This window comes from Tursiops truncatus, chromosome X (assembly GCF_011762595.2).
Source record: "Tursiops truncatus isolate mTurTru1 chromosome X, mTurTru1.mat.Y, whole genome shotgun sequence".
NCBI classification, from domain to species: Eukaryota; Metazoa; Chordata; class Mammalia; order Artiodactyla; family Delphinidae; genus Tursiops; species Tursiops truncatus.
In genome coordinates, this window is record NC_047055.1 from 29,291,921 (window position 1) to 29,318,808 (window position 26,888).

The 26,888-nt window shown below is 39.5% G+C and overlaps 1 protein-coding gene across 5 annotated transcripts in view; it reads right to left on the reverse strand.

Moving 5' to 3' along the window:
- Positions 1 to 26,888, reverse strand: part of DOCK11 (dedicator of cytokinesis 11) — a 189,865-nt gene that overhangs the window by 33,963 nt on the left and 129,014 nt on the right. For 4 of the 5 annotated variants that reach the window (XM_073799049.1, XM_033850001.2, XM_033850002.2 and 1 more), the window contains 9 exons: positions 24,554 to 24,620; positions 23,157 to 23,204; positions 21,686 to 21,828; positions 20,313 to 20,428; positions 17,994 to 18,131; positions 6,785 to 6,967; positions 4,450 to 4,563; positions 1,946 to 2,161; positions 1,801 to 1,858 (listed from right to left, as the gene is read on the reverse strand). In XM_073799049.1, the coding sequence (XP_073655150.1) occupies positions 1,801 to 1,858; positions 1,946 to 2,161; positions 4,450 to 4,563; positions 6,785 to 6,967; positions 17,994 to 18,131; positions 20,313 to 20,428; positions 21,686 to 21,828; positions 23,157 to 23,204; positions 24,554 to 24,620 (1,083 nt within the window). The remainder of the gene's footprint in view (positions 1 to 1,800; positions 1,859 to 1,945; positions 2,162 to 4,449; positions 4,564 to 6,784; positions 6,968 to 17,993; positions 18,132 to 20,312; positions 20,429 to 21,685; positions 21,829 to 23,156; positions 23,205 to 24,553; positions 24,621 to 26,888) is intronic. The other variant, XM_033850004.2, reaches the window with a different exon arrangement.

The following is a 26,888-nucleotide window of genomic DNA, read 5'->3' on the forward strand; positions in this document are numbered from 1 at the left end:
TTTGTGAGATTTCTATCTCTGTTTAACTTCTCATTTTGTTCGTGTATTTTCCTGATTTTGTTGAATTTTCTGTTTTATTGTGGCTCACTGAGCTTCCTTAGAAGAGCTATTTTGAATTCTTTATTAGATAAATTGCAGATCTCCACGTCTTTGAGTTTGGTTACTACGAGATTATTGTGATCCTTTGGTGGTGTCATGTTTCCTTCATTTCTCATGTTCCTTGAAGTCTTCCATTGCTATCTTCACATTTGAAGTAGCAGTTACCTCCAACCAACTTTCCTGACTGATTTTAGGAGAGAACAACCTTCCATCTGTCCTGCTGGGGATTCTGAGGCTTTCACAGCCCTGCTATGGATACACCTGCTCCACGGTTCTCGCTCCCTCTTATGACAGAATTCTTAAGTGTGTACGTCTTTTCTCCATCATGCAATACACCAGGCCAGGTGCTAACAGCCTCCCATTTGATCTCCCAAGGGTGATTCTAAAGTTCAAGCTTGTGGTCTCTCCCTGGCCCACCGATTCTGGCTGGTTTTCTGCACATGCTCACTAGCCATCTGCCTTCAGGAGCACGCACAGAGATCCAGCTACAGTATGTGGTTGAGGCGCGTGGAGCACCAGGGGTGCCTGTGGGCCAGCTGGGTGGGATCCACAGGCTAAATGTCTCCAGCAATTTGTTGGTGGGCTTTTTGATGGAGTCTGTGATGCGGTTAGTAGGATCTGTGTCCCTGTGATGCCCTCTAAGTCCGATGGGCTGCGCTCCCAGCCTCTTCCTGCCCCCCACTCATTCAGTTCATGACTCAGTACTCTCGATGGGGCAGGAGAGAAATGGGCCTCTTTGGCAACATCTGCACTGCTGGGAAAGGCAGTACCCACTCACATGCTCTCACTTTTCCCTGCAGAAGAAATCACGGTGAGAAAGTCTCTCTTGGCACTGAGCTGTGCCACCTTGGGGAAAGGGTGACACGAGTGAAATCAAACTGTTCCTCTTATCCTCTCCAGTGTATTCAAACTTGTATAATTTTTGCTCCGACAGCACGCTGGAACTTCTCCACTGGACTTCTGGACTTCCCCCAAGGCTCCCTCATCTGTGGGTGGTTATCTAAAGACAGTGTTCTCCAGGGGATCCCGGACTGCAGCTGAGAGGGGCTGGAGGCAGCTCATAGGCCACTGCAGGGTCCACAGACAGGACACAGATCTGTCTGCCTATTACGTGATGCATGGGTGGGTAAAATTCCTCCCAGGTCCCTTGGCATGTGGTGCTGGATCCCACAACTCCCACAAAGGCACTTACGTCCATGTAGGGATGCCAAATTGTTGTTGAGATGGGTATACAAACGAGGGACATCTTATAAGGCCATCTTGCTGATGTGCCAACTCCCTTTTCATACCAAGATATTGTTGCACTAAAGTGGCTGTAGAGATCTAATTTGTGGGCAGTTGTTGGTAAAGTTGAGGCAGATAGGGGAAAATAAGTGGTGTGTATTATCCAGGGCCTCTCATAAGCCCTGAGAATTTCATTTGTGGCAGTCTTCCAGGGAGACAGTCTTGGAGAATAAACATTGGGCATCAGGCCCGGCCCTGTACTATTTAGCTTATTCTTGTACTCTTAATGAAAGCAGAAGGCAAATGAACAATCCCGTTTTCTTTTATAACAACTTCTGTTTAACAGTGAATAAGGCTAAAGGTATAAACACATTTTTCAGAGCTCAATCATATCACATTCACAGGTGCAAGCTACAAAGATAAAAATTCTTGTGCTAACTGAAGTCCTCCCCATCTCTAAGAACAGAAATGCCTTACTTTTTCGATGAAGAAACTCTGCAACCAAACCTGCTACATGGACATAACACATTGCTGCCTGAAAAAGGATGACAAAGAAAGAACTGTCAGATTGCGCTCCAGGGTTTTGCAGGGTTGTGTTTAGAACAAAGCCATAAGTAGTCACCTCTGAAAAATCTCCATTTTTTATATGAATCTTTGCCATGCTATCAAGCCAGGTTTTCCTGAGCTCTGGGGTACTTGCATAGGACTTGGCTAAGCTATACTGGAGATCAATTAGCATTTCAGGGTCTTTCTCATGCTCCTTCATTTGAGCAGTGGCCATAAGAACAGTACGGATTCTCTTGGTCAAGTCTTTAACTTCTGTGGGAAAAGCAGTTGCCTAATATCAAAACAAACAAAAAAGACATGTTTATCAATATTACCAGTGCGCTCTAAGCCTAGGCATCCAATCCTGGGAATAACACACAACTTTTACCCCTTGTTAGAGATCTTGGTATTTGGTTCTTGGTTCTTGGCATGTAGCTTGCCTAGAGAGTTTTAAATTAATTCTTTAAAATACATCTCACTAGCTCAGGCTTCAAAAGCAATGAGTTTGAGGGCAGTATATTCATAATACATAAAAGCACGGACTTCGGAGCCAGTCTACCTGGCTTTGAACCCCAGCTCCTCCACCGTGAATTCTACAGCTATGAGTGTAATCTATATTCACTTTTATTGTGTAATTTTAGTTACAACAGTAACTAAAAATTGACAGCTTACTATGCACCAGGCAGTGGCCTAGGTGCTTTACATGTTTTAAATTTTATAACAACCTTATGAATTAAGTACTATTATAATTCATTTTACCAATGGAAAACCGAGGTACACAGCAGTTAAGTAGTTTGGCCAAAGTCTTGCAGTTGGTAAGTGGTAGAGACAGGATTTACACCCAGGCAGTTTGGCTCCAAAGCTAGTGATCTTAGTCACTCTTCCATACCGACAAGCATACTTATCCCATCTACCAACTACCATATACACTAAGGTGAAAACCATACTGCAAAAATTTCCAATTATGCAAATAAGAGTTTATGAATCACAGAACACTCTGAAGAGTTTAAAGAGATCATTAACTTCTCTCAACGTGTCTGTACCCAAAAACACGAAGTTCGAGTTTCCTCTTTATCTTGGGCACTATTAAGGAAGTCCTATTGCTTCCTATTAACCCCACTGGAGTAATCACAATTATTTGTAGGATTCAGAGAAGATGAGTAAGGGACAGGTACAGGGCTTTGGGAGCCTTTCAATGTGAATATAACCAAATGTGGAGAAAATTATTTTTAAAAGTGCCTTCTTTAAAGATGACTTTTAAAAATAATTATATATGTAAAGTCTCTTCTTATACATTAATAGAGATTCCATTTACTGGGAGAAAGCTATACTTTGTTGTACTAGAGTTTATTGGTAATGACTTCCCTACCAGGATAAAACTAAGTCATTTCAGAAATGAGTCATGAAAAAGATTTCCTATCAAGGAGGGCTAAAACAGACCCCATTTACTTTGAAAAAGTTGCTAACCCAACTTTTACGTAACATGGAATTAAGGATGGTAAGAACTGGTAAAAATAAACTCTTAGGGTATAAGTAAAAAAATCCTAAATGACATAAGCTTTTTCTGTGCTCATGGGATTAGTTGAAGCATATACTGATCTCCCGAGGAACCAGCACTGGCTGAAAAGCAAACTTTCCCAGCCTGACAATGGCTGGCACTACTCAGTGTTTTTTTCAGTTTCAGCAACATTCCTATGGGAATATTTTTTGGTACAAAGATTCGACACATCCCAAACATTAAGTATGCTGTGACTGTGGGCTTTTTTTTTTCCCAGATTTTACACAAATTGTCAAATTATGCTGAAAGATGACTTTTCCCAAGAATGGGGATGATTCCTCGGGGAGGAAAAGTTCTCTACTGGCAAAGGATTCTTCTTCCCTTGTACGCATGCATCACTGAAGATCAGAACCTGCTCTCCATGCAACAAAACAAAAAATGAATTTTCACAATGTTATAGGTTTTAAGCATATAGCTTGGAAAGAGGAATGGTGGTCAGGGTCTTGGGTTTGGCCTCAGCCAGCTGGTGCCTAAGAATGACAGCCTTGGACTTGGATTTGCCAATAAGTATCTCTGGTAAGCCCCAGTTAACAGATGATTCTTTAAACTCAGAAAAGCATCAAATAAGGAATCCCTTCTGTGCCACTCCTTATCTGCTGGCAAAGGATCAGGCAGCTGTTAGCTACTCTAATAAGTGAGGTTTTGTGAAATTTCAAACTCAATGCTTAATTAACCAATCTTATAAATGGTAACAACTGTTAAGAAAGGACCCATTTCTTTTCTGAGCAAGTTTAAAAATCAAGCCCAGAAAAAAATTGGAATCCTATCATAACTATGTATACACAGTATAGCCATTGATCCATCCATTCAAATAATATTGAATATCCACTGTGTACCAGGCAGTGTTCTAGGTGCTAGAGGTGCAGTGGTGTACAAGACAAAGCTTTGACTTGTGAAGCTCACATTCTATAAACTCTACACTATATAAAAATTGTAAATCCAACACACAGTTTAACGTGAGGAGTGTAAGCTTCCCTGACAGTGAACGTAGTTCTAACTTTTTACTTGAAGTGAGAACATACCTTCATAGGTCTGTCACTATTTGCAAAATTACTGATAATGGATAAAGACTCCTGAAATCTCGATCCTCCGCTTAGTGCTACATCAGCTATCAGCTGGCTTACAGCAATGATAATCTGTGGGAAGAAGCAAACACCATTTTTTCAAATGTCTTTTGCACAAATGCTGCTTATTTTCATCATTGTACAAACCTATAAGCACTCATATGAAATTCTTCTTTTGAAGATCCTACATAGTTCCATCAAAATCTATTTTCTTCATACATGAGGGGTTTAAACTCTTCTGTTGAAACAGCAACTTCAGAGGTTCCTAATTACAAATTTTATTGGGACTTTTCTTGGTTAGATGTGAAAAACCTTCCAAACTCATGGCACAGCTAGATCTAAAACTGTTTTCATAATTAGTGAACTAATACAATGGTGGTCAGGTCTCTACTTTCAATATGCCTGCTACGTAGTAGCTATGGCAAAGTTGGGAATCAATGACCTTTTTCTTGATGGTTTCTCATTTCTTTTCACTAGTCTATTTCAGTGTGCTGGACTTCCAACGCCAGCGTCTCAGCTCCCTTCTTTGTTTCTGACTGGGGCCCATCTAGTTTAGATAGCTGTATATGTTATGGCATATACATTACATGATGATAGCAGTATAATATAACAGAATGGTGCTTTTTAATTTCTCAGGCTCCTTTGGTTGAATGCTTAAATGATTCAGGCTAAGGGGTTAGTGGCTGGACGCTTTACCCCTGATCTGGAGAAGCAAGATACTGTAGGAGCTGAGTGCAGGCTCTTGAGTGAAACTGCCCTAGATTCAAATCTTGACTTTATCCATTATTCACTGAGTGGGTTTGAGAAAGTTAACTACCCCTCCTGTGCCTCACTTTCCTCATTTGCAATATGGGGATGATAACAATACCTACTTTATAGAGCTGTTATGAGGATTAAAGAGATCATAATCACAATACTACTACTTAACCACTTTATCGACCACTTAGAACCTGGTTCTACGTCTGCACATTTATTAATTCATTTATATTTGAATAAAGGACTTGAGAAAAATTGATGTTTTAACCCAGAAGAATGGACCCTACTGGGGAATTTTCAGATACACCAGAACACTAATTGCAGAAATGTTTTGGGGGAAGATGGTACTCAAGTGACACCTCTATGAAAGCAAATATTAGACACCCTAACATATAATGCTGGCCCTAGTACCCAAAAGTAACTATATAGAAGATTTTTACAGGAAGCATATACTTCTATCAGATTTTCACATCACTGACAACGTTTCTAAAAAGCTGCTTATGGCTGTTTCCTCATTTATAACCCAGTCTCCAATAAACAACTGCAACGGGCCAGACCAAGGCAGTGAAGACAGAAATATGACCAAGCATTTCCCGTATTATGAAGAGGGCTACTGCCAAGAAGTCCCAATTGTTGTTTAATTCAGAGAGTTGTTTCACCAGATAAGCTAAAAAACATGGAGACGCTGAAAAACTGCCACGTACTCAGTGTCTATTATGTGCCAGGCACCATACACACTTTATTTTTAACCCTCATGATAACCCTGCAAGGTGAAACATACTTGGCCTCATTTTACAGATGAGGCAAAGAGTTAAGACAAATTGAGTATCTTGCCTAGGGTCACATAAGTAAGTAAGTAGCCGAGCTATGATTTAAGCCCAGGTAGGTCCAATTCCAAAGTCCATGCTTTCTACTAAACCTTGAGACTTCTCTCATTTTTTTTACTAACTGGGCATGCTGGAACATGAAAAGTACAAGTGCTTTGTTTGTTACTTAATCATCTCGTTTAATCCTCACCACAACCTTACGAGGTAGGTAGGGATATTTACCACTATTTTACATATGAGGCAACTGAGGCACCGAGAGGCTAAGGAAGCCCTTGCTAAGGTCACAGTGTGTGATAGTCCTGGAATCTGGAATCTATGCTCTTAACACCTATGCTGTAGAGTAGTGCTGCCCAACAGAGATATGATCTGAGTCACATGTGTAATCTGAAATTGTCCAGTAGCCACATTAAAAAGTAAAAAGACACAAGTGAATTTTAATTTATTTTACTTACCCCAATATATCCAGAATATCATTTCAACATACAGTCAATATAAAACAATTGAGATATTTTACTTCTTTGTACTTAGTCTTCAAAAGCCAATGTGTATTCTATATTTACAGGAGATCTGAATTCAGACTAGCTACATTTCAAGTGCTAAATGGCCACCTGTGGCTAATAGCTATTGTACTGGATTGGGTAGCTCTAGATCTTGACATAGAGGCTAAAGGTTGAATAGAAGAAAGAAGAGGAGCTTTGGTTTTCACTGACCTGCAGATGTGTCCTCAAAAAGGTTTTCCTTTTGGTATACTCAAAGTTGTTTCTCATCAGAAGATACAAAAGTGCAGAGGCTTCATTCCTGGTTGAGCTAATCTTTGATGTGCAGCACTTTAAAACCTCATAGCAAAATGCAGCACACATGTTTACCCTTCCTTTGAAAAAGGCTGAGGGAAACTAAAGAACAGGAAAAACATAAGTAAGTATCTGAAAACCCAATCATAAAAGCCAATCAACTACCAAGTGCCTACTATATTCTCACCTACAACTATGCTGGGTGCTTTGAGGATACAAAATCAACATAAGGCTAGGGCTCCGCTCTGGAGAACCCAAACTAGTTAAAAACATAAAGACCAGCATGTACTAATGACAGAACGATACAAGTCAGTATACAAGTCTCTACAAAAATGTGAGGTACTGACTATAAGTGCTACGGATCTAAGAAAAGCTCATAATGGTCTGGAAAAGAAGATGAGTAGGTTCTCAGTAATATGTATTAAATTAATGAATGACTGAAATGATGAATGATTGATGGGTCTCAATTTGGGCCTTAAAAATGGTTAGGACAATCTGCATTACTTACTCTTTTGCTTTATATTTAAACAGTTCCTTATATTATGAACTTCCAAATGCTGAGAAAATTATACCAGGCATCTATTCAGCAAATAAAGTTGATCTTTAAACAAAATGAGGTATAGATGAAGTGTACACACACAAACATAAACATGTGCATCCTCTATTCATAAACTGTTGATCAAAATACATGTTGGCATAGAAAAAGAGTAAAAAAAGTAACTAATTCTCAAAACAGGCAAGTGGCTGCTACCTTGAGAACATATTCACTCTGTTTTGTGGAAAATAAACTATACGTATAACATAGGCTTATTACAATCTTCCATGCTTACATGTCTAGGGAAGCAAGTAGTAAGCTACTCCAGGGCACACAATGGATGTTTCTCAGGGAGTGTGAAGCTAGAGGGCCACCCTTGCAAAATTATTTCTTGGGAATATTGAATTTAAACCCATATTATAGGAACCTATCTTCGTTTTATCACCGTAACACCAAGTGCAATGCTATGCAGATAATGAAAGTTCAATAAATGTTTTCTAGTTGGCAATTGAAAGATCTCATCAATAGTCTCACCGGATTAAACCAAATCTTGTTGGGCAAGATACTCTAGTATGAAAATAAAGGAAGGGAAAGCATAGCTTTAGTGTAGTTAATCCGCTGTAAGAAGTCTTCTACCGGAACTTCCCTGGTGGTCCAGTGGTAAAGAATCCGCCTTCCAATGCAGGGGACGTGGGTTTGATCCCTGGTCGGGGAACTAGGATTCCATATGCTGCAGGGCAACTAAGCCCACGCACCACAACTACTGAGCTCGCGCGCCTCAACTAGAGAGTCCGCGTGCTGCAACTAAGACCCGACACAACCAAAAATTAACTAACTAAATAAATAATTTTTTTAAAAAAGGAGACTTTAATGTGCCATCTCCTGACTTTAAAAAAAAAAAAAGAAGACTTCTACCTACATCACTTCTCTGAGTGGGCAATGACCAAAATCATCAATGACCTTGTAACTGCCAATTCCCAAGGACTCCCTTTCCACCTTATCTTATTAGACCACTCTGTACTGCATAATAATGCTGAGACTCTTTTCTCCTGTGGCTTCCATGATATCCTTCTCTCCTGCCTTTTTTCCTGCTTCTGTGACCGCTCCCTCTCATCTCCTCTATAGATTCCTCTTCCATCCCCTTCTATGTTGTTTTTCTCCCTACATTCCAGCTAAACCGGGCCTTGCAGTTCCCAGAATTTCAAGCTCTATCCCAACTCCAGGCCCTTGCACATGCTTGTGCTTCTCCCTAGAATGTTCTTCCTTACGCTTTTCAAACAGCTGGCGCCTTTTCATATTTCAGGTCTCATTTTAAAAGTGACAAACCTATCTAAAGTAAGGTAACTCCCACAAATCATTATTCTCTATCTCAACACCTTGGTTCCTTCCTAGAATTTGTGACAATTACTGTTTTATTTACTTGTTTATTTTCTGCCCCACCCTCCTTACCCACTGAAAGCTTCATGAAGGCAGAGACTAGGCTTCCAGGCTACTTTTTAAAGAGATTTTCCCCCACCCGCAACAGTTTTCTTAATAAAAATCTAATTATGGTGCTTTCATGCTCCCTGATACCTAAAAGATGAAGTCTAACTCCTAAGATGAGGACATAATCATCTGGTCCCCATCGACCTCTTCAGTCTCATCTCTTGCTGAGTCCATACTAAATCCTAACTCCAGTGCTGCAGAGAAACTTTTGCTAAATTAGTGTTTCCCGTCCTTCTCCTATTCACCCTCAGTTCTCTGTATAGACTTCTTTTAGACTAATGGTATTTGTGGATGTGCATCAATGTGTGTGTGTGTTCCCCTCTCCTGGACAGTAAACCCTCGGACTGTATCCCTGAAACAATATCTGACATCAGTAAGTACCTACCCAGTAACTGTTCGTTAAATGAATTATTTCTGAATCTCTTTCCCTTAGTTTCTCGTAACATGCTTGCACTGAACTCAGTTTTCCATTTATTTCTTTATCCAAAAAACTGTATTACAGAGAGGACTGGAGTTGGCAGTGTGAACACAGCCTGCAGGGAGTTAGTGCACCACGGCTAGCCAGGAGGGAGTCCGGGTAAAAGTCTGAACCTGCCGAAGAGGCAAGAGACTTCTTCTTCCCTCTTTGTTTCCTGGTACGCAAGGAGAGCGGATTAAGAGCGCTGCTTAAAGGAGCTCCAGAGACGGGCGCGAGCCGCGGCTAAAAGCACGGACCCCAGAGACCGGCATGAGACGCCAAGGCTGCTGCCGCCGCCACCAAGAAGCCTGTGTGCGAGCACAGGTCACTATTCACACCTCCCTTCTGGGGAGCCTGTGCAGCCCGCCACTGCCAGGGTCACGGGATCCAGGGACAACTCTCCCGGGAGAACGCATGGCGCGCCTCAGGCTGGTGCAATGTCATGTTGGCCTCTGCTGCCGCAGGCTCGCCCCGCACACCGTGCTCCTCCCTCCCCTCGGCCTGAGTGAGCCAGAGCCCCCGAATCAGCGGCTCCTTTAACCCCGTCCTGTCTGAGCGAAGAATAGACGCACTCCGGTGACCTACACGCAGAGGCGGGGCCAAATCCAAAGCTGAGCCCCTGGGAGCTGTGAGAACAAAGAAGAGAAAGGGAAATCTCTCCCAGCAGCCTCAGGAGCAGCGGATTAAAGCTCCACAACCAACTTGATGTACCTGCATCTGTGGAATACCTGAATAGACAACGAATCATCCCAAATTGAGAAGGTGGACTCTGAGAGGAAGATTTATGATTTTTTCCCCTTTTCCTCTTTTTGTGAGTGTGTATGTGTATGCTTCTGTGTGAGATTTTGTCCGTATAGCTTTGCTTCCACCATTTGTCCTAGGGTTCTATCCGTCCGTTTTTTTTGTTGTTTTCTTCTTAAAAATTTTTTTCTTAATAATTATTTTTTATTTTAATAACTTTATTTTATTTTACTTACTTTATCTTCTGTCCTTCTTTCCTTCCTCCCCTCCTCCCTCCCTCCCTCTCATAACTTTATTTTATTTTACTTACTTTATCTTCTTTCTTTCTTTCCTTCCTTCCCTCCTCCCTCCCTCCCTCTCTCTCTCTCTTTCTTTCTACTTTTTCTCCCTTTTATTCTGAGTAGTGTGGATGAAAGGCTCTTGGTGCTGCAGCCAGGAGTCAGAGCTGTGCCTCTGAGGTGCGAGAGCCAACTTCAGGACACTGGTCCACAAGAGAGCTCCCAGCTCCACATAGTATCAAATGGCGAAAATCTCCCAGAGATCTCCATCTCAACACCAGCACCCAGCTTCACTCAACGACCAGCAAGCTACAGTGCTGAACACCCTATGCCAAACAACTAGCAAGACAGGAGCACAACCCCATCCATTAGCACAGAGGCTGCCTAAAATCATAATAAGGCCACAAACACCCCCAAAACACACCACCAGATGTGGACCTGCCCACCAGAAAGACAAGATCCAGCCTCATCCACCTGAACACAGGCACTAGTCCCCTCCACCAGGAAGCCTACACAACCCACTGAACCGACTTTAGCCACTGGGGACAGACACCAAGAGCAACGGGAACTACGAACCTGCAGCCTGCAAAAAGGAGACCCCAAACACAGTAAGTTAAGCAAAATGAGAAGACAGAAAAACACACAGCAGATGAAGGAGCAAGATAAAAACCCACCAGACCTAACAAATGAAGAGGAAATAGGCAGTCTACCTGAAAAAGAACTCAGAATAACGATAGTAAAGATGATCCAAAATCTTGGAAATAGAATAGACAAAATGCAAGAAACATTTAACAAGGACCGAGAAGAACTAAAGATGAAACAAACAACGATGAACAACACAATAAATGAAATTAAAAATACTCTAGATGGGATCAATAGCAGAATAACTGAGGCAGAAGAACAGATAAGTGACCTGAAGATAAAATAGTGGAAATAACTACTGCAGAGCAGAAGAAAGAAAAAAGAATGAAAAGAACTGAGGACAGTCTCAGAGACCTCTGGGACAACATTAGACACACCAACATTTGAATTATAGGGGTTCCAGAAGAAGAAGAGAAAAAGAAAGGGACTGAGAAAATATTTGAAGAGATTATAGTTGAAAACTTCCCTAATATGGGAAAGGAAATAGTTAATCAAGTCCAGGAAGCACAGAGAGTCCCATACAGGATAAATCCAAGGAGAAATACGCCAAGACACATATTAATCAAACTGTCAAAAATTAAATACAAAGAAAGGATATTAAAAGCAGCAAGGGAAAAACAACAAATAACACATAAGGGAATCCCCATAAGGTTAACAGCTGATCTTTCAGCAGAAACCCTACAAGCCAGAAGGGAGTGGCAGGACATATTTAAAATGATGAAGGAGAAAAACCTGCAACCAAGATTACTCTACCCAGCAAGGATCTCATTCACATTTGATGGAGAAATTAAAACCTTTACAGACAAGCAAAAGTTGAGAGAGTTCAGCACCACCAAACCAGCTTTACAACAAATGCTAAAGGATCTTCTCTAGGCAGGAAACACAAGAGAAGGAAAAGACCTACAATAATGAACAGAAAACAATTAAGAAAATGGGAATAGGAACATACATATCGATAATTACCTTAAATGTAAATGGACTAAATGCTCCCACCAAAAGACAAAGATTGGCTGAATGGATACAAAAACAAGACCCATATATATGCTGTCTACAAGAGACCCACTTCAGACCTAGAGAAACATACAGACTGAAAGTAAGGGGATGGAAAAAGATATTCCATGCAAATGGAAACCAAAAGAAAGCTGGAGTAGCAATTCTCATATCAGACAAAATAGACTTTAAAATAAAGACTATTAGAAGAGACAAAGAAGGACACTACATAATGATCAAGTGATTGATCCAAGAAGAAGATATAACAACTGTAAATATTTATGCACCCAACACAGGAGCACCTCAATACATAAGGCAAATACTAACAGCCATAAAAGGGGAAATCGACAGTAACACATTCATAGTAGGGGACTTTAACACCCCACTCTCACCAATGGACAGATCATCCAAAATGAAAATAAATAAGGAAAAACAAGCTTTAAATGATACATTAAACAAGATGGACTTAATCGACATTTATAGGACATTCCATCCAAAAACAACAGAATACACATTTTTCTCAAGTGCTCATGGAACATTCTCCAAGATAGATCATATCTTGGGTCACAAATCAAGCCTTGATAAATTTAAGAAAATTGAAATTGTATCAAGTATCTTTTCCGGCCACAACGCTATGAGACTAGACATCAATTACAGGAAAAGATCTGTAAAAAATACAAACACATGGAGGCTAAATAATACACTACTTAATAACGAAGTGATCACTGAAGAAATCAAAGAGGAAATCAAAAAATACCTAGAAACAAATGACAATAGAGACATGATGACCCAAAGCCTATGGGATGCAGAAAAAGCAGTTCTAAGAGGGAAGTTTATAGCAATACAAGCCCACCTTAAGAAACAGGAAACATCTCGAATAAACAACCTAACCTTGCACCTAAAGCAATTAGAGAAAGAAGAACAAAAAAACCCCAAAGTTAGCAGAAGGAAAGAAATCATAAAAATCAGATCAGAAATAAATGAAAAAGAAATGAAGGAAACGATAGCAAAGATCAATAAAACTAAAAGCTGGTTCTTTGAGAAGATAAACAAAATTGATAAACCATTAAAAAACGGAGAAGACTCAAATCAATAGAATTAGAAATGAAAAAGGAGAAGTAACAACGGACACTGCAGAAATACAAAAGATCATGAGAGATTACTACAAACAACTCTATGCCAATAAAATGGACAACCTGGAAGAAATGGACAAATTCTTAGACATGCACAACCTGCCAACACTGAATCAGGAAGAAATAGAAAATATGAACAGACCAATCACAAGCACTGAAATTGAAACTGTGATTAAAAATCTTCCAACAAACAAAAGCCCAGGACCAGATGGCTTCACAGGCGAATTCTATCAAACATTTAGAGAAGAGCTAACACCTATCCTTCTCGAACTCTTCCAAAAATAGCAGAGGGAGGAACACTCCCAAACTCTCCCAAACTCTTTCTACGAGGCCACCATCACCTTGATACCAAAACCAGACAAGGATGTCACAAAGAAAGAAAACTACAGGCCAATATCACTGATGAACAAAGATGCAAAAATCCTCAACAAAATACTAACAAACAGAATCCAACAGCACATTAAAAGGATCATACACCGTGATCAAGTGGGGTTTATCCCAGGAATGCAAGGATTCTTCAATATACGCATATCAATCAACGTGATACACCATATTAACAAATTGAAGGAGAAAAACCATATGATCATCTCAACAGATGCAGAGAAAGCTTTCGACAAAATTCAACACTCATTTATGATAAAAACCCTGCAGAAGGCAGGCATAGAGGGAACTTTCCTCAACATAATAAAGGCCATATATGACAAACCCACAGCCAACATCGGCCTCAAAGGTGAAAAACTGAAAGCATTTCCACTAAGATCAGGAACAAGACAAGGCTGCCCACTCTCACCATTCTTATTCAACACAGTTTTGGACGTTTTAGTCACAGCAATCAGAGAAGAACAGGAAATAAAAGGAATCCAAACCAGATAAGAAGGAAAGCTGTCACTGTTTGCGGATGACATGATACTATACGTAGAGAATCCTAAAGATGCTACCAGAAAACTACTAGAGCTAATCAATGAATTTGGTAAAGTACCAGGATACAAAACTAATGCACAGAAATCTCTGGCATTCCTATACACTAATGATGAAAATCTGAAAGTGAAATCAAGAAAACACTCCCATTTACCATTGCAACAAAAAGAATAAAATATCTAGGAATAAACCTACCTATGGAGACAAAAGACCTGTATGCAGAAAACTATAAGACACTGATGAAAGAAATTAAAGATGATACAAACAGATGGAGAGATATATCATGTTCTTGGATTGGAAGAATCAACATTGTGAAAATGACTCTACTACCCAAAGCAATCTATAGATTCAATGCAATCCCTATCAAACTACCGCTGGCATTTTTCACAGAACTAGAACAAAAAATGTCACAATTTGTATGGAAACACAAAAGACCCCGAATAGCCAAAGCAATCCTGAGAACAAAAAATGAAGCTGGAGGAATCAGGCTCCCTGACTTCAGCCTATACTACAAAGTTACAGTACTGAAGACAGTACGGTACTGGCACAAAAACAGAAAGATAGATCAATGGAACAGGAGAGAAAGCCTAGAGATAAACCCACGCACATATGGTCACCTTATCTTTGATAAAGGAGGCAGGAATGCACAGTGGAGAAAGGACAGCCTCTTCAATAAGTGGTGCTGGGAAAACTGGACAGGTACATGTAAAAGTATGAGATTAGATCACTCCCTAATCCATACACAAAAATAAGCTCAAAATGGATTAAAGACCTAAATGTAAGGCCAGAAACTATCAAACTCTTAGAGAAAAACATAGGGAGAACACTCTATGACCTAAATCACAGCAAGATCCTTTTTGACCCACCTCCTAGAGAAATGGAAATTAAAACAAAAATAAACAAATGGGACCTAATGAAACTTAAAAGCTTTTGCACAGCAAAGGAAACCATACATAAGACCGAAAGACAACCCTCAGAATGGGAGAAAATATTTGCAAATGAAGCAACCGACAAAGGATTAATCTCCAAAATTTATAAGCAGCTCATGCAGCTCAATAACAAAAAAACAAACAACCCAATCCAAAAATGGGCTGAAGACCTAAACAGACATTTCTCCAAAGAAGATATACGGACTGCCAACAAACACATGAAAGAATGCTCAACATCATTAATCATTAGAGAAATGCAAATCAAAAGTACAATGAGATATCATCTCACACCAGTCAGAATGACCATCATCAAAAAATCTAGAAACAGTAAATGCTGGAGAGGGTGTGGAGAAAAGGGAACACTCTTGCACTGTTGGTGGGAATGTGAATTGGTACAGCCACTGTGGAGAACGGTATGGAGGTTCCTTAAAAAACTACAAATAGAACTACCATATGACCCAGCAATCCCACTACTGGGCATATACCCTGAGAAAACCATAATTCAAAAAGAGTCATGTACCAAAATGCTCATTGCAGCTCTATTTACAATAGCCCGGAGATGGAAACAACCTAAGTGCCCATCATCGGATGAATGGATAAAGAAGATGTGGCAGATATATACAATGGAATATTACTCAGCCATAAAAAGAAACGAAATTGAGCTATTTGTAATGAGGTGGATAGATCTAGAGTCTGTCATACAGAGTGAAGTAAGTCAGAAAGAGAAAGACAAATACCGTATGCTAACACATATATATGGAATTTAAGAAAAAAAATGTCATGAAGAACCTAGGGCTAAGGCAGGAATAAAGACACAGACCTACTAGAGAATGGACTTGAGGATATGGGGAGGGGGAAGGGTAAGCTGGGACAAAGCGAGAGAGTGGTATGGACATATATATACTACCAAACGTAAAACAGAGAGCTAGGGGGCAGCAGCCGCTTAGTACAGGGAGATCAGCTCGGTGCTTTGTGACCACCTAGAGGGGTGGGATAGGGAGGGTGGGAGGGAGGGAGACGCAAGAGGGAAGAGATATGGGAACATATGTATATGTATAACTGATTCACTTTGTTATAAAGCAACAACTAACACACCATTGTAAAGCAATTATATCCCAATAAAGATGTTAAAAAAAAAAAAAGACAAATGTATAAACTCAGTCCTTAAAAGCCCCTGCAAATAAAGACTTCAGAAAACTCTTCTGAAAAAAAAAAAAAAAAGAGTCATGTACCAAAATGCTCATTGCAGCTCTATTTACAATAGCCCGGAGATGGAAACAACCTAAGTGTCCATCATCGGATGAATGGATAAAGAAGATGTGGCACATATATACAATGGAATATTACTCAGCCATAAAAAGAAACGAAATTGAGCTATTTGTAATGAGGTGGATGGACCTAGAGTCTGTCACACAGAGTGAAGTAAGTCAGAAAGAGAAAGACAAATACCGTATGCTAACACATATATATGGAATTTAAGAAAAAAAATGTCATGAAGAACCTAGGGCTAAGGCAGGAATAAAGACACAGACCTACTAGAGAATGGACTTGAGGATATGGGGAGGGGGAAGGGTAAGCTGTGACAAAGCGAGAGAGTGGTATGGACATATATACACTACCAAACGTAAAACAGATAGCTAGGGGGCAGCAGCCGCTTAGCACAGGGAGATCAGCTCGGTGCTTTGTGACCACCTAGAGGGGTGGGATAGGGAGGGTGGGAGGGAGGGAGATGCAAGAGGGAAGAGATATGGGAACATATGTATATGTATAACTGATTCACTTTGTTATAAAGCAGAAACTAACACACCATTGTAAAGCAATTATGCTCCAATAAAGATGTTAAAAAAATTGTATTAAACAATGGCAATTTAGAGCTTCCCTGGTGGCGTAGCGGTTAATAATCTGCCTCTCAATGCAGGGGACACGGGTTCAAGCCCTGGTCCGGGAAGATCCCACATGCCGCGGAGCAACTAAGCCCCTGCGCCACAACTACTGAGCCTGCGCTCTAGAGCCTGCGAGTCACAACTACTGAGCCCACGTGCCACAACTACTGAAGCCCGCACACATGGAGCCCATGTTCCGCAACAAGAGAAGCCACCACAATGAGTAGCCCGCGCACCGCAACAAAGAATAGCCCCCGCTCGCCGCAACTAGAGAAAGCCCGCGTGCAGCAACAAAGACCCAACGCAGCCAAAAATTTAAAAATTTTTAAAAAAAAGAACGTCAATTTAAAAATAAACCTTCAAGATCACCTAATTTTTATATCAATTAAACCCTGTAAGTTGCCATAGAAATAGTGACAAAAAAGTTTTCCATGCTCAGCTATCCTATTACAAAAATCGGTTAACTGAATTTGTCTTGTTGGAGTTACACATACTAGAGTGGAGGCCTAGACTGTGCCTTTCCCTAATTTTAACTCCATCTTGGTTCCTGATGCTTTTAATTATGTTTAAAAGCTATCAAAACCAGATCAGAAATAAATCTTGCTATCTGTTTCAGTCATATTTATTCCTAAAAGCCTAGTCTGAAGTTTTAGTTTAGATGAGGTAAATGGCCTGAACATTTAGAGCCCACCGATACAATTCACACTGAAAGGAAGGATTCATTCATCTGAACATGTATTGAGTGCCTACAATTTGCAAGGTATCATACAAGGCCCTGGGGTTATAAGACTTGGTCTGTGCTTTCAAAGTGCTTATACACGAGTACCCTCACAGCTTATGTATCTTCAGCATGACAATACTTTAAAAAGAAGCAAAAGAGAAGAAACACTAGCAGTTGGTAATTTTAAAATGATACTCTTCAGAAAGGAATGACAGGACAAAATAAAAAGCACGTGCTGATTTTAGGGAATGCCTGGTCAGGCTCTCTTTACGCATTTTGCTGTTCTAATATTTACAAAGGTAGGATTTAACGGCTTCCTTATCTGAGGTTTGGAGAGGTCTTCGCAATGATCCCTGTTCCCCTTCCCTTCTTGCTATGAAGCAAGGCCACTCGCAGCCACAAAGCTCTGCTCTTACCTTACTAATGAAAGCTCGCAGTGAGGCAAAGACATGTTTCAGCGACACTTCAGATTGCCCATTTTTAAGAAAAGCAAGATGAATATCAAATACTTTTTTCATTAACGGGTTGTGGCCATCATTATTTAAAAGTTGGCTCTACAAAACATGAAAAAAAAATTTGCAGAAATAGTTTATGCCGCTCCCCCTAGAATGAGAGAACAGGCTTTACCAACAACCTGTTTATCAAACCACTGCTTGAAAAGTAACAATAAAAAGTTTAACATAATCTAAAATCATCTGTGCCATCTTTCAACTTGGAAATCTCAAAATACTATATAAACTACATCTATACTTAATTCCATAATTTTAAATAGATGAAAAAAAATCTTTTTCCAGTATAACACAGCAAATACAGAACTAGTATGGGAAGAGTATTTTCTATTAACCTAACCATATTGCTCCTCAATTCAGAAATCAGTAAATTAAAAATGGATACAAGGTAACCAGGCTTTGTATTTCTCTGACAAAGTAATGTAAGAATTAAGGAAAACATCAATTCCATTTTAAAAGTCTATTATCTAATTTGCTTTTAAATGTATGTTTAGTATAAGATATCTTTAGCCACTGGTGACAAATTAAACCCTCTATGAGTAGAGATAATAACAGGGATCACAATTGAACAGACTACGTAAATTGTTTAAATGTTCCTTGCAAATAGAGATATAAGAGAAACAACAAATTGTAGAGAAATATCTATTGGTTTGTGAAACTTTAAAAAGAAAAATGCATTGGTTAACACCTCCAGTCCTGCTCTCCTATCCCTCAAGAAACTAACTACCAGGTTACAACTTGGCCAAAAATAACAACAACGAACCAAAACAATATGCAAACCTGTAACAGATTTAATGGTAACCTTGATAGCCAGAATCCCTGAATGGTGTTTGATATTTCTGTTAGTCTACTTCTAATAAGCATGGGGTAGTGGTTAGAAGCATGGACTCTTGTGACAACTGGCCTAGATCAGAATCCTGATTCTGCTAACTAACCACCTATGTGACATTAACTTCCCTGTGAGCCTCAGTTTCCTCATTTTAAAATGGGAAAAATAACAGTATTTATATCACGAAGCTAGTGTGAGGATTAAAGGTGAGTTCACATTTGTACTTTTAAGTTTATTAAGGTATAATTTACATACCACAAAATTTACCTATTTTAAGTACATGATTCAATTATTTTTGGTAAATTTCCAGGGTTCTGCAACCATTACAACCCAATCATTCCCATCATCTCAAAAAGATCCTTGGTGCCCATTTGCAGTCCTCTTTTCCACCTCCAGACCCACGACAAAAAAGTGGGTTAATATTTCTAAAGCACTTAGGATAGTGCCTGACATCTACCAAGAGATGTATGTTAAACAAATAAGTATTTGGATAGGAGGAAAGAATACAATGCAAACCTTGAGACCAAATGTCTTCCTTACTGGCACAATAAAAAATGAATTTGGGTTGCATATGAATCAGAACTTAATACTTCATAAAGGGATTTTGCAGCCTATTTCTTATTAGTATCTAATTCAGTTTTCCCTGATAAGCCTCTTTGAAAAGCACAGGCCAGGTTTCCATAGTAAATCCAGAGGGCTGAAGCAATTAACTGAATTACTTAGAGAAGGGGGGAAGAAAAGAAAAAAAATCTGTATAACTCAGATGAAAAGCCAGCAAGAGTTTTCACTTTTGAGTTCTCCCACTACTGTTACCCTTCATTATAGTTATACGGTCTTTACTTTTCAAAGCACTCTCACATCCATTATCTCATTTTACACCTTCAACAACCCTGCAAGATAATTGCTTTTAATTTCTTCCTCTTCTTCTTATTTTTTAATCCTAGCAATGATGATTTGTATCGAGAGGCAAGCATCTGAGAGAAACCACCAGGCACCTGACGAGGGAAGCCAGCCAGCCGGTCTGCCTGGACATCATCTGGCTTGACAAGATACCTCATCACAACGGGTGTTTGGATAAACTGACTCAATCATAATTTGGGCTAAAAATGACTGGATATTTTCATAGAAGTGTGAAAGAAAACTGTTTTTTAAACAGGAAAATAAAAGAGAAGGGAAATTCAGGGCAAATTAGTCCAATCCTCTCATTTTATGGATGTGGCACACGAGTCTCAGCGATTTCCCAAGGTCACACAGGAGCCAAACCAGGTCTGCCATCCAAGTTTCCTGACTGCTCACTGGGGGCTTTTATACTATACTAAGCTTCGTCTGACTAATTAGTTTTTGCATAATATTTTCTTTGCAATGATACCGACTGAGTTCTAACTCTTCATGTTTACCTTGAAGCACTGGGTGAAAAATGATATGGTATCTAGTACTGTTAGGGAAACTTCAGTAGCAGTATTGCCTTCAAGAAGTGCCTGATGGAAAATGTCTGCTTCAGTTGTTGCAGAACCTGGGATTTAAAAACAAAGAAAATTAAAACTGCCCAACACAGAGATTCACATAACGGTTTTGAATGACTTTCTCCTCCGAAGACTCAGAGAGAGAGACAAACACAAAGAAAGCAGGCTTTCAATACCTGCAGACTTAATGAGTTTCACTGTATTTACTCCTTAATCAAATATGCTCTGGGTTAATCAATTCCACTAATTTTTACTTCAGCTCTGTTATCAACAGCTCTGCAACAAATAATTAGGTGCCCCCTTCTTTGGAGACAAGATTTCAGTGATGAACTATGGTGATGTAACCAGGAAATAACGCAGGAGGCATTTTAGGCTGTGCTGTTAATTATGTGTGCAAAAATGAGAAACTCAGAGAAATGCAGCTACATTACATATGGTGGCGCCCTATGGCCAGATGTTTTCAATGATGCCAATGGTATGAGACGTTTCTAAATCAGGAGGAAAACAAAGCATCTGGGCCAACTGAAATACATAGGTTCATTATACTGATATTTTTACAAGTGACAAAGAGCAAAGCTGAAGGCTGTAAGACTTGCATTTTTTTAAAGGTCTTGACTCTGTTAGCTCAGGTCCATCTGCTCAAGACATTTGCTTTTATTATTAGCCCTATCGCAAAGCCAGTTCTGCTGGCTTCCTTTTATGCAATCCCCAAAGGACTGTGTGGAAATGAACGTTTATCTCACTCTTTGACTTTTTTATTAATATTTGTTTCTCAGAGGATAGCTTCCATTTATATAACCCTGTAGCTTCCTCCTTGTCCTATTCGACTTGTCAGTACTTCAACCTGTGTGAAATACATCTTTGTCAAAATACTATTTACACTTCTTTGATTTCTGCGGTCAGCTCAGCATGGATAATCCCTTAAGATCACTGAATGAACAATAGTAACTCTAAACAAATATTATACATACTATTATATCAAGATGCCGTTATTTGCATTAAAGTAGGAATAAAGGATATCGAATGTAAAATAATATAAGAACAATAATTCAAAGGGAAAATTAACTTCCTTGATATTGAACTAAGAAAAAAACCCATCATTACCTAAAATTGCTGAAAAATCCATGCATATCTTATCATATATTCACATATGATGAAATGACTGTTCATAAACAGAGATATGCAATTGTATCTATGTATGGGAAATGATTACCAATTGTATTGGAAATTTAAGCCAGTACTTCTTTAAGATTAAATAGTATTAATATCTGTTTCAAATGGGTACCCTACACACATTTTTCACTTACTGTGATTAAGTGTAAATGAACTTTCCAGGCTACTAAGATGCTGAAGCCGGGCCTGCATTATTCCCGATCTGTTTCGAAGAGCTGGCATGGTTTGCGATTTTCGGTCTATTCCGAAGTGTTTTGACATCCAGGCATCATGCACCCTAAAATAAATGTTAAAGTTAGGAAATGGAGCACTCTGAGAATACATCTCAACGTTAGATTTTTTAAACTAATAAATGACGAGGTTTCCACATAAACACTGTGTTATGCTCAGTATTTACTTGGCTTCGATGAGGTCATCACTGGAAATTGTATGAAGCTTAATGTATATTATAATAGTTTATACTATACGAATACAAGTAAGGAATTTAGAGGGAGTTTCTTACTTCCCTTCTTCTCAAAAATATCAGAGTGAAGTGGACAACACTCCAGTAAGATCCAGTCTTCTCTCAGGAGGTAAGGAAAGGCAAGAGTCAGAGAAAACAGTGAGAGGGATACTAGGAGTTGACGTAAGGTGGAAGAACTCCTGGCGTTAGATGTTTAAGAATGAGTGCCTATCTAATCTGTTTCTGGACCCAAGTTAAACTTGGAGCAGAAATTTTTACTCTATAAACATGTCTATTTGCACATTTTTCTTTGTTTTCCTTTAATTTTAAGGTTCCATTAAAAAAAAATTACAACCGGGTAATACAGGAACTAAGGAAGAAAAGGAGTTTGTCTATCCTCTAATAAACATAGAGGGCGGGTCAGCAGAATCTTAGAGGTTAAGGTTCATGGTGGTAGTTACCATACTAGGTCTAAACCAGTTCCCAGTGCTGGGAAGACAGTGGAAATCATCCCTTGAATTATTAGGATGTTCCAGAGACTCAGCAATAAACCCCATCCAAACAGCCTCTTTAGTTTTTGGAAGTGCCATGGAATTTACTTAGAAAAAGAATTCTATCTGAATTCCTTTAATGACTAACTCTACCCCTGAAATATACCTTATTGAAATAAGTAATCTTTTCCTTACAGTTCCTCAAACATTTCCTTAAGTATTTATTTCACTAAGACTTACACAGCAAAAAGAAGAAATAAATAATATATAGTGCATGTCCCAATTGCTGTCGGGGATTTCTATTCACGTTAGTAACTGAGGTGAGTACTGACAGGTTGTAGATAAAAGTACAGATCTTACAGTTGTCCTCACTTTACGATTTCCTGCCTTCCCCTTGATCTAGCCCTTTCTCACATCCTTCAGAAGAGACAAGCATCTGTTCTAGGATTAGAGCAGAAACTCTGCATATCAGTCTAACGATTACCCTCTGGAAAACTTTAAAAATGTTCACATCAGATTAATTTCAACTTTGAGTTGACACGCATTAACTAAATCATGGGTATCTTAATGTCAACTCAAAATGAATCATCTAGGTTATACATGGCATAATTAAGGCTGCCCTCTGTTGGAAGAGAAGAAAAAAAGTGGAAATTGCAGTGCTATGGGAATTACCTTGCTATGTTTCTTTTCCCCATATATCTAAAGTGAAACAAACATACTCTAGAAAGAAAAACAATAGCATGTTAGTAAGATATTACCATACTTTGCATTTTAACAAGTAATATTTGAAAATTCATGTGTCACAAAGAACGACCCATTTAAAATCATATTACAATAATGTTTCGGTATACAAAAATAAATATGCAAATAACCACTTGCCATATTATATCTTTCTACATTTATCTGCTACAATTACATCAACACCAAAAAGCTCCATGTCGTCATATACAATTCTAATGACGTATTTTTTTTTAAAAACCGTCAATGCAAATCATCCCTTGTACTTTATAGTGTGTACCACACCAAAGGTCTCCAGCACAGTCAGTAACACCTAAAAAGGTTCTTAAGCAATTGGGGCAATTGCTATATTTTTTATAATGGCATTAAAATACTTTCTAGTATGGAAAATCTCAAACACATACAAAAGTAAAGAGGACAGCAAACTAAATCCCACATACCCAGCACCCACCAGCTTCAACAATTATCAGCTCATGGCCATTCTTAACTTATACCCCAAACAGGTCCCATGCTCTCCCTCCACACTCCCTACCGCCTTTATTTTTTTAAAGTAAATCCCCAACATCATATATTTTCATTAGTAAACATTTCAATATAATTAGAGTAGTTTCTTTAATCATAACTTTTATTTGCTGACATTTTCTGCAAAATTTTGAAAGACTTTACTAAGTTTTTATGCATAGATTACCCTCTTTGTGTTTTGGTAGACACACACGGTATCATATATGTGTACTATTTATTTAGAAATTTCTTACATTTCATTCTAATTTTTCTTTTAGCTTTCAATAATGACGTAAAAATAGCTCAGCATACAATATAGGACAATTTCCAACCTCCACCTAGGAAAAAGGCTAGATTTTTTTTCCCTAAGGACCTTGCAATGGAGATATATATATATATGGAAATATATATATATATGCATTTCTGAAGTGAGTAGAATTACTCAGCTCTACATAAGAGTACAAATTCTAAATTCCAACATTTAAGCTGCTCCATTAAGCCAGCATCTGCTCTAAATGAATGATTTAGGACAGCTGATGCCACTTCCAGTTTTCCAGATCACAGAAAGACTCCTGATGGTCTGCAAGGATGCACTATTATTAGCTAGAGTTTTCTATAATATCACAAGTATTTCATTTCCATGTTTTTCTTCTATCTATGTGTTAAGAACCTGTACATCAGCTTCTAAACTATCAAAATAGTTTAACATTTCCTACATTATTAACAAATATGCTGTTGAAAACAGAAAGGGGGTAATATTTTATTATGTATAAAAATTAAGCTCCCAAAAATAAGAGGAAATTTTATGAAAATAAGTTAATATAACTTACTCTAGAAGTATAAGGATGTTTATGAGCTCCTGAGGAGATACTTTATTCCAGTAAGTTAAGAGTGTATCTGAAAATGGAATGAATAAAGTGTTACGTCTTGAGATAGCATAGATCTTACAGCAAATAGCGCAGTGAACTCCAAAGTACCAATAACTTAGTTTCAGCAACCATTAACTCACAGCCAATTCTGTCTCATCTATATCCTCTCCTCCTATCTCATCTCACTGCCCAATACCCACACTGTATTCTTTTAAATTAATCCCAAATATACCTTTTAATCTGTAATTATTTCAACTTCAACAATTATTTTTATGTATTTTATAAACGTTCTTTTGGATGGCTTATCATCCCTGAAGACAGAGGAAGGGAAGTAGACCTGGGATTTTTAATAAGCTTCCTAAAATTTTATGCAAGATGGTGCGTTTAAGTACACTTTTCGGAAGGTAGGGTCAAGCACCTTCGCCTGCTACTCAAAGGGCTCTGCGAACCAAACAGTCTGAGAACCTTAAACTTTAGAGGAAGAGACTGATAACTTTCTTTTTCCTCTTTGCCTTCGGATTATCAACCTTGAAGTCCTGGCAATATACAAACATACAGACACATTAATGGAACAACTATTTCAGATATAAATGTCCCTTAAACCTATCACATATACTTCTCTTTGGAGCTGTTCCTTTTTTTTTTTTTTTTTACTTCAAAAACACTCATGGAGACGTTTTTAAAAAGAAAAATATTGCCCTCACTTAACTTTCCATTCCTTTCTTATCCTGTTCAGATATAGCTAATGGTGTCAGCAGGTCCACTTCCAAATTTAAAAACCTGGTAGGGATTGCAAAAGTAGGCAATGACGGGGCTTCCCTGCTGGCGCAGTGGTTGAGGGTCCGCCTGCGGATGCAAGGGACGCGGGCTCGTGTCCCGGTCCGGGAAGATCCCACATGCCACGGAGTGGCTGGGCACGTGAGCCATGGCCGCTAAGCCTGCGCGTCCGGAGCCTGTGCTCCGCAATGGGAGAGACCACAACAGTGAGAGGCCCGCATACCGCAAAAAAAAAAAAAAAAAAAAAAAAAAAAAAAAAGTAGGCAATGACGTAATGGCCTGCCCCGCGAGAGCCTCTGAAGGTAGGGATGGACCACTAGGTAATGTTGGCTAAACGGAGGGGTGACAGGGAGGGAAGAGTGTGTGGGTTTTGACTTTATTTCCCCAATTTACTCAAGACCATGAGTATTGATAGTTTTCAACGTTTATAAAATACTGATCATCAGGAATAAGATGCTAACATAAGGTCAAATTAGATTTGTTTCAAAAATAAAGTGAGCGCTGACTTCCGGTCCACCCCTCCGCCTTCGGGCGCCCTTCCGGCTCAGCGTAGCATGGCTCTCCCAGAAGTCACCGCGTTTCCGGTCTCTCCGGCCTCTCGTTACAGGCCGGCTCGCAGGCCTCGTCTTCTGCGCACTGGCTCTTCCCGCCAAAAGGAGGCTCGGAACTCCTTTCCGCCGCCAAACCGGGCCCTTCTGTCTACCCCCGAGCCATCCTCACACCGGCCTTGTGCTCTGAAGCCTCTTCGCAGGTCTGTAGAAGGGGTGAAACTCTCGTCCCGTCCGCGGCCCAGCTCTAGTCAGCAGCCCTTCCGCCATTTGGCCGGCGGCTGTTTGTCTCCACTGTTTCCCAGTCCCAGTCAGGGAGACGAGATGCAGGCGGGCAACGTGGGTGGAGGAGACAAGGAAAGTGGCCAGAGCTCTCCCGCAAGAGGTGAAATGCAGGTTAGCGTCAGTGATTTGTCTTCTGACGCTTTTAAAAAAGCCTGGCTAACACTAAAAGAGCTCCATGACAAGGAGCTACGCCGTCTCCACGGGAAACTAACCAGTCTGAGGAAAGAGCGATTGGCAGACAGAAGGCAGGCGGGCTCCAGAGCCAAAATTAAAGAGTTGCTGGAGCAACAGAATATCCTGAATGTCACCATCAATGACCTGCAACATAAGTTAAGCTCCAAAGTATGTGACCGCTGTTCAGTGAACGAAATATACAGGAAGACGCTACAGAAAGAATATGACCGTATCCAACAACAAAATATGAAGGTTATTGCTGAGCTCACAAAAGAAAGGAATAAATTAAAAGAAGAAAATAAACGGCTTTATGCGAGACTAAAGCTGAAGGAGCAACAGCTTTATCCTTCTAGTTCTGATAGTGATGACGGCTTCATTTTCCGCACTCAAAAGAAGGGGCTCGCTTTTACAGTCAGGGACCCTCCACCCACATTTCAGTTGCGTCCGCCCTACAGACGGGTAATGCCATCAAATACTGAACAGATGAAATCTGGAGACAAAAAGGAACAGCA